The sequence below is a fragment of the Macrobrachium rosenbergii genome, chromosome 48 (assembly GCF_040412425.1).
Source record: "Macrobrachium rosenbergii isolate ZJJX-2024 chromosome 48, ASM4041242v1, whole genome shotgun sequence".
In the NCBI taxonomy this organism is placed as follows: Eukaryota; Metazoa; Arthropoda; class Malacostraca; order Decapoda; family Palaemonidae; genus Macrobrachium; species Macrobrachium rosenbergii.
Genome location: NC_089788.1, coordinates 68,910,220 through 68,919,343, shown reverse-complemented (window position 1 = coordinate 68,919,343; position 9,124 = coordinate 68,910,220). Strand labels below are relative to the sequence as shown.

The 9,124-nt window shown below is 39.1% G+C and overlaps 1 protein-coding gene across 1 annotated transcript in view; it reads left to right on the top strand.

Annotated features, from left to right (window-relative positions):
* Window positions 1-8,497: 8,497 nt before the first annotated feature.
* Window positions 8,498-9,124, top strand: part of LOC136831499 (uncharacterized) — a 1,442-nt gene continuing 815 nt past the window's right edge. Inside the window, exon 1 of the mRNA XM_067092020.1 lies at window positions 8,498-9,124. This exon is cut by the window's right edge and continues 815 nt beyond it. Within this exon, the coding sequence (XP_066948121.1) occupies window positions 8,643-9,124 (482 nt within the window). The 5' untranslated portion in view covers window positions 8,498-8,642.

Sequence of the window (9,124 nt, the reverse complement as noted above, 5' to 3'; positions counted from 1 at the left end):
GCTTTGATTAATGTTTATTAACACCGGCCCTCGGTCTCTGTGACGCGCGTCTGGTCAGGGCAGTTGAAGTGAAGGGTATCAAGAGCAACGACAAGAACTAATGTCCTGGAACAAGGACAAATGTGTAGCGACCAGGATGTTCCCTGGTGGTGGTATGGACACACACACACACACACACACAGAGAGAGAGAGAGAGAGAGAGAGAGAGAGAGAGAGAGAGAGAGAGAGAGAATGTAATGGTTTCCCTAAAGATATGTTATTGTTCTGTGGTGTAACTTTATGTCAACACGTCTCTCTCTCTCTCTCTCTCTCTCATGTGTGCAACAACGACATATGTTGCGACTAGGATGTTCTCCGGCTCTATAGAGAGAGAGAGAGAGAGAGAGAGAGAGAGAGAGAGAGAGAGAGAGAGAGAGAGAGAGAGAATGTATTATTTTCCCTTTAGAATTTTTGTAAATACATTTCATTCATGTAGTTTGTTCATCTTAACATGTGCTCTCTCTCTCTCTCTCCATATCGCTGGGGAATATCCTAGTCGTACCACATATGTCGTTGTTGCAGACGTGTGTGAGAGAGAGAGAGAGAGAGAGAGAGAGAGAGAGAGAGAGAGAGAGAGAGAGAGAGAGAGAGAGAGCACATGACATAAAAAAGTTACATCACAGAACAATAATATACCTTTAGGGAAAACAATACATTCTCTCTCTCTCTCTCTCTCTCTCTCTCTCTCTCTCTCTCTCTTCTTGTCTGCAACAACGACAAATGTGGTACGAGTCAGGAATTCCCCGGCGATATCGCAGAGAGGAGGGAGGAGAGAGAGAGAGAGAGAGAGAGAGAGAGAGAGAGAGAGAGAGAGAGAGAGAGAGAGAGAGAATCATGTTAAGATGAACGAACTATATGAATGAAATGGAGAGGCAAAAATTCCGAATTAAAAATAATACATTCTCTCTCTCTCTCTCTCTCTCTCTCTCTCTCTCTCTGCATCTAATTTCCTTTTCAAAGGCGCCTTCTTTTGACCCGAGTCCCAATTTTTTTACTGAATCGCGGGAGTCTCGTCATTCTAAGCTTGCACTCGGCAACCGAATTAAACTTGAGAAGACACAAACAGAAGGCTAATCTCACAGACACAGCAAATCTTCTCACGATCTTCCAACTTCATTTTTGATAATTAGAACTTATAAATGAAGGAGAAGGAGCTGCTTTTGTACGTATTTCACTGGGTCACTTGAGCAAACTATGCAAATTCGCACCCGGATGTGTAGCTTGAATTCTTTCCTTAGTAAAACCAACAAAAAAAATCTTATATAGTTTATCTCATCACTTACAGGGAAGTATTTATTCATTTCATTTTTTTCGAGATGATAGATTGGAAAATGAAGCAAAATCTTCTTTAAGATAGATTGGAAAATGAAGTCCATATCTTCTTTATAATAAGATTGGAAAATGATGTCCAAATCTTCTTGAAGACATATTGGAAAATGAAGTCAAAATCTTCTTTAAGGCAGACTGGAAAACGAAGTCAAAATCTTCTTTACGATAGATTGGAAAATGAAGCAAAATCTTCTTTGAGACAGACTGGAAAATTAAGCAAAATCTTCAAGACAGATTGGAAAATGAAGTCCAAGTCTTCTTTAAGATAGATTGGAAAATGAAGTCCAAATCTTCTTTAAGATAGAATGGAAAAGGAAGTCACAATCTTCGTTAAGAAAGACTGGAAAAGGAAGCAAAATCTTCTTCAAGATACATAAGAAAATGAAGCAAAACCTTCTTTAAGAAAGATTGGAAAATGAAGCAAAATCTTCTTCAAGATAGATTGGAAAATGAAGCAAAATCTTCTTTAAGACAGATTGGAAAATGAAGTCCAAATCTTCTTTAAGATAATTTGGAAAATTAAGTCCACATCTTCTTTAAGACAGATTGGAAAATGAAGTAAAAAATCTTCTTTAAGAAAGATTGGAAAATGAAGTCCAACCCTTCTTTAAGATAGATTGGAAAATGAAGTGCAAGTCTTCTATCACAAGTTACATGCAGATAAATGATAGATTGACGAAATCTTGTTTTCTTACAAATTATATTCTAAGGGTACTTTCATATTCACTATCGAAGAGAATGTAAAATTTAGACCCTATGAGTTCATACAGCGCTGTTTCTTTTAACTTCCAGTTTCTGCAGCATTTAATTTTCCACTTCACTGTAATAAAAGTGTATATTATCGTGTGAAAGAAAAGTGACAAAAACCAAATGAACCTCTGATAACGAAAATATATTTCTGACATGGAATCTACTGAATATGAACTGACGAATAGTTGTGTAACTGTACAAGCGAATATCTTATGTGTAACTACACAAAAATGTATCCTAATACCGACAAGGGAATGTAACAATTTTGCAAAAGAAGAAAGTACAATCTTTCTTACATCAAAAGACATACATTTGAAAAATAACAATAAAACGAGGAATAACATACTTGGATTTGAAGGGAAAAATTATATTCTTCTTAAAGAATATCTAAACGTCTCCAAAACCATTCGTCAAGTGAGAGAGAGAGAGAGAGAGAGAGAGAGAGAGAGAGAGAGAGAGAGAGAGAGAGAGAGAGATATACTTTTGACGTGCTTTAACAACACGTGCCCCCAACTGACTCGCACCTAAGGTCACAAGCACCAACCCCTACACCATTTTTCTTTCTTCCACCCTTTTCCACGTATCCTTTCGAACTAGTACCACTCCAGTAACCCTAAAAGGAGTCCCTTGGCACCAAGACCATCAGCAGTGCCTTCATCTCTTGGCGAGGTATCCTAGAATTAAAAAAGGAAAATAAAAAAAAACTTTGAGGTCTGGCCTATTTGCTGAGAGCTCTTGTTTATCTAACCACAAAGCAATTCATCTTGGCTTTGTTCTCTGGCCACATCAAAAGGCTATGGGCAAGTGAGTCTCTCTCTCTCTCTCTCTCTCTCTCTCTCTCTCTCTCTCTCTCTCTCTCTCTCTCTCGAGCTCTAGAGCTATTCTATGGTCTTTTTGTCTTTACGGTATCGTGCAAATCCCCTAGGCTCATAGGCTTATTAGCCATTCCATGTCTCTTACGGTTTTCACAATTCACAGGATAACCCTTACCTAAGCAACTCGAGCTCCAAAAATGTAGGCTTTACCCTCCTGTACTTACACACTGACAAAATATAAATGATGACTTTATCCATCAATTTCATAATAATAAGCCCTGCCTATAAGCAATTTCATCCGTGGGCCACATAATTCCCCATTCATCACACCCCTGAAGTGTTTGGCATGAAGTAAAATACACAGGATTCCACGTTTAGCCCCCAAAACTCTCTCTCTCTCTCTCTCTCTCTCTCTCTCTCTCTCTCTCTCTTAGCTACGCAGTACCTGCCACAGGCAATCCCTAGCCTTCATCCCCTAATGTCTCCCTGGAGTGCTATGTCTCTCAGCCTAATGCTGCCATCTGTTAGCCACTATATGAACTAAGACCCCTTCATACACATATATACAATTTATAACAGCAAGCAATTTCTTGCAACGTTGCTGAGGGGATGGAAGGATCTATCTCAAGAAAAAAAACTAAAATTTCATTCTTTCAAATACATTCCTCTCGGAGATACACTATGACTGGTCCTCTGGAACTCTTTAGTGTAGGCCTATGGGGTTATTTATCTCATTACAATAGCAACACGAGAACTGCAGAATCAAGGTCGTAGTAAATTATACTCTTCAATTTGACGGACTTGTTATAACTTTGTCATCTTTTTTTGCTATTGCAATCACAGACTAACGAAGAGGTGTTATCCTTTCATACTGTAAATGGATAGGTTTATCAACAGAAACTAGTAAAAATGCGCCGAAGTTTCTTCGTATAATCAAGGCCACCGAAAATAGATCTATCTTTCGGCGGTCTCGGTATAATGCTGTATGAGCCGCGGCCCATGAAACTTTAACCACGACCCGGTGGTGGCCTATCCTATATCACTGCCAAAAGCACGATTATGGATAACTAACCTTACTTTAAATAAAAACTAATAAGGCTAGAGGGCTGCAATTTGGTATGTTAGATGATTGGAGGGTGGATGATCAACATACCAATTTGCAGCCCTCTAGCCTCATTAGTTATTAAGATCTGAGGGCAGACAGAAAAAGTGTGGACGGACAGACAAATAGACATTTCAGTAGTTTTCTTTTACAGGAAACTAAAAATCATTAAAATATCTATACATTTATTTATACCTTTTTTGACTGCCTGTTTCCTTAATGCACTTCACCTCATTCTTCTTAATTTTATATAATAATTTTGTAAAATTTTTGACTTTTTATATTTGTTGCCGTGGTGGCACAATGGTACGTAAGGTTCTTGCCTACCAGCCGAGAGGACCGGAATTCTAATCCCACAGCTCACTGGTGGCTTGGGGATGGCGCCATTGCATAAACCCGGTGGCCCGCCAACCTAGCGGACTGAAAACTCGAGGGGGTGAGTAAGAGAATAGGTACCAGCCCTCGGCCTGGGGGGTTAAACAGTGGGCCTAGCGACACACTGGCCACGTGTCTTAGGCAATTGGACTTCTCGCCCACTGGCTGTCGGCCTAAGAAACCGGAGTTCAGAGCCCGGCCCTGTGAGCCTTGAGAGGCCCAGGAGGACTTTAACCTTTTTTAACCTTTATTCGTGACTTAGAAAACATTTCCTCTCCTAAATAGTCACTGAACCGAAAGCTCTCATTTTACTATACAAATATTTCTTTAAATGCAAAAGTGTCGTTCATGATTACATGAAAAATCAGACTAAAATCTCACATCTGAAAACGAGGCAAAGTAACCTTTTACCAGGATGATAATAGCGCGACGTTCAATTAAACAATATCCATATTAATAAGTACACAAACATCACGGTAACGCCAGTAACAAACACTGAAATACCCCCTGCACAAACACAGCCCAACAAACACATACATGTACCCTTTTGATGTGGCGAGAAAACAAAGCCAAGATGAATTGCTTTGTGTGGTTAGACACACAAGAGCTCTCGACAAATAGGGAAGACCTCAGAAAGTTCCTTTTTTTCTTTTTTAATTCTATGATATCTCACCCTGAGACGAGGGTTCTGCTGATGGCCTTGGTGTCAGGGGAGTCCTTGTAGGGTTACTGGAGAGTCCTAGTTCGAAAGGATATGTGGAAGAGAGAGAGAGAGAGAGAGAGAGAGAGAGAGAGAGAGAGAGAGAGAGGATGAGAGAGAGAGAGGATGTGAGATGGTGCTTGTAACCTAAAGTGCAAGTCAGTTCTAAACACATATTGTACAAGCACGTCAAAGGTCAAGTCTCTCTCTCTATCTCTCTCTCTCTCTCTCTCTCTCTCTCTCTCATGAGATGTAAATTGTAATGAAAATATTCTGGGGAGAGGAATGAATAATATTTAAGAGATGAACAAGATAGCTCTCTCTCTCTCTCTCTCTCTCTCTCTCTCTCTCTCTCTCTCTCTCTCTCTCTCTCTCTCTCTCTCTCTCTCATCAGATTTAAATTGTAATGAAAATGTTCTGGGGACAGGAATGAATAAAATATTCAAGATACGAACAAGCTTGGTTGGATTGTATAATGAAGATACCCCCTCTCTCTCTCTCTCTCTCTCTCTCTCTCTCTCTCTCTCTCTCTCTCATCAAATTTATATTGTAATGAAAATATTCCGAGGACAGAAATGATTAAAATATTGAAGATACGAACAAGCTTGGTTAGACTGTATAGATAATGAAGAAAGTGGCTGGAGAGGCAAGACTTAAGATTATGCAAATGATTCTGTTTTAATACGCAAAAAAATCGTTTTAATCAGCAACACACCACGAAGTTTTAAAAAGTTGCTAAACAGAATGCATCATTTATCTAGACACATGGGACCCGAGATATAGATCTAAGATATACACGAATTACGCGGACAAAACATGTGGACAAACTCTCCTCTTAAAATCCAGTAGGTTAAATGATTAAAGAAACACAGAAGGAAGGCGAAAATCCCAAAGACTCAGAGAAGTTTAAGGTTAAAAAGAAAACAGAGACACAATGCAACAAATAAAAGCAGAATACCAATTACCCCCAAAATACCCCTAAATGCTTTGTCCCAGTGACAATATCAATAAAGATACGAAAACCATCTCTACCTCTTAAAGCCTAAACCAGGCGAGTATGGGCCTTTTTATCTCAAGGCTATAAATCCCCTTGGAGACTCTTTAAATCATACTTAATGCCTAATTTAAAGTACTTGGAGGGGGCTCTGCACCTAGGCTACGTACCTTATACGCCATTTTTCACAATTACGCATGAATATTATGGCCATATACATCTTGCTAATCAGCTAAGACAAAGAATATATCATTGTCTCCTTGCATTTTAATACATCTTATCTATTTACTAATTTATCAATTCATTTTTTTTTCTTTTTAATAAGTTAGATATCTTCTTTCCGTATTTCTCTTTACCTTCTCTTATCTTCCTGATGAGTACCACATTCTTTGGAAGCTTGAATTTCAAGTCAATGGCCCCTGTGGTGGGCTTGTTCCATATGAATAGGGCTCATCTGCTGAATAATAATAATAATACTTGGAAAAAATCCATGCTTTGAAATGTTAAAGCTTGGCGATTCTTTATTCTTTATTATTCAGTTTACACACCAATTATCGTTCCTTTCTTTACCATCTTTTCACTTCTCTCTTGATAATAATAATTGGCGTTGAATTTTTCTCCAAGATTATGTTTGCTCAATACGAATCCTAGTATATGAAAGATAATGTATGATCATTTCTTTTCATTTCTCTACGTATAATATCGGATAGTACACCAGCATTAAATTTCATATTTAAACTTAATAATAATAATAATAATAATAATAATAATAATAATAATAATAATAATAATAATAATAATAATAATAATAATATGTCGGACGAAGATCGTCTTTCAAAAAACCTCGTTAAAAAGAATGGCCATCTGGCCATTCTTTTTAATAATAATAATAATAATAATAATAATAATAATAATAATAATAATAATAATAATAATAATAATAATAATAATAACTTGTTTCAGAACACGAAATGACATAGAAAAACATAAAAAAACGACAGACTAACAATTTACGCTGTTTAGAATTTTCTAAGGAGGATGACCAGTTGATTGATTCATGAAATCAAATTGTTTTCAATTGTATTTACTATCAAATTGCTTGTCTTCAATTGCTATTTTATAGGATTCTCTGGAGCTTTTCCTAAGCTCAGGATTCATTCCTGAAATCCACCCGCTTAAGTTCTACTGATTTATCAAGGCTTCCACGGGTTCATTTCTACACTTACAAATGATTCCTGACGGTTCTCTGACTCCTTTTTAGTTGTCTGTAAAAGAAAACTATTGTGCCGGCTTTGTCTGTCCGTCCGCACTTTTTCTCTCCGCACTTTTCCTGCCCTTCCTCAGATCTTAAAAATTATTGAGGGTAGAGGGCTGCAAATTGGTATGTTGATCATCCTCCCGCTATCATCAAACATAACAAACTGCAGCCCCCTAACCTAAATAGGTTTGATTTTATTGAAGGTTAAAGTTAGCCATGGCCGTGCGTCTGGCAACGCTACAGGACAGGCCACCAACGGGCAGTGGCTGAAAGTTTCATGGGCAGCGACTCACACAGCATTATACGCTGCACAGAAAAGTCGATTACGCCGAAGAAACTTCGACGCATTTTTTACTTGTTAATGTTCACATATGATTCCTGAGATCCAAATGCTGATTCGATGAGCTCATGTCTTTGCTCAAGAATGATTCCTGAAATATAAATACCTGCATTCTACTTTGTCAGTAGTGATTCTCAGCTCCGCAATGACTCCCGGAATCCTAACAGTTGCGTTCTATTGAGTTTTTGAGAAAGGGCTCCAGAGAATCACTGACAACTCAACAGAACACTGGAATTCGGATTTCTGGAATCATTCCAGAGCTTGGAAAGGGCCCAAGAAACACTGAAAACCATAAAATTCAAGATTCGGCTTTCGGGAATCATTCCTGATCCCTCAAAGGGTTCCAGAGACTCCCTGAAAACTCAACAGACTATTCTTTTTTTAGATTGAAGCTGATCATAGGCCAGTACGGGTTCTTGCCTCAGGGCAGCACGTAAGCGTGGTAAGGTAAGAAAGAGATTAAGTAGTCTGGTGTGGACTTCAGGACTCTGAACAGCCGCACAGCCAACAGAGACCGAGGCTCAACAGAACGCAATCACTGTGATTCCAGGAGTCATTCCTGAGTACAGGAAATGCTCGGATGATCCTAGAAAACTATATACATACCAAGTATTCCAATTTCAGGAATCATTCATGATCATAGAACATAATGATTCCGATTTCCGACATCCATGAAAGCCCTAAGAACTCAGCTAAAAAGAAAATAAATATTTAAATTTGAAGATTCCTCGAAATTCGCCACTATATATCCCCTAAAATTATAGGAAATTTGCAAAGTAAAGGGAATTTGTAAAGATGTACAGAAAAAAACAGGAATTTCTAAAACTCTACAACACAAAAAACCGTTTATCGAAAAAAGAAATAATTTTGGACTTCGTATCCTTGATTGCTACATAATGAGAAATCTCCCAACGCTTCCGTACTGTACTGCCCTCTAGCCATGGACGCGACTACCAACCCGAAGAAGACACTGAAGTGTAGCCGAGGATGTCCGGGACACCCCATCAGGACAGACACGTCTCTTGATTTCTCAACATTTCGCTGCTCTTCGGATTTTTGTGTGGACGACCATCCGCTCAAAACAACGGTCGACGACAGGGAACGAGGCTGTGACACCAATCAAGATGACTCTCCAGTTCCAGAATCCACATCGGACGAATCCACTCCTCATCTTCCTCCTCAGATGAATAATTGCCAGGTCTGCCGTGGTCTCCCCACACGACTGCGCCTCCCAAGCCAGTTATACCCACCGCACGCGCCACTCATGTTGCATCCATTTCTGTGCCCGGGAGGACTCCCTCTGACGCAGACTAGTGGCAAATTCTCCATCCAAACCCTGGGCGAAAGACTGTGCAAGATGGGCGCGTACATCACCTCGGGGGCATTCGCTAAGGTGTTCAGGTGTCAGGTGAAAGTGGTGAC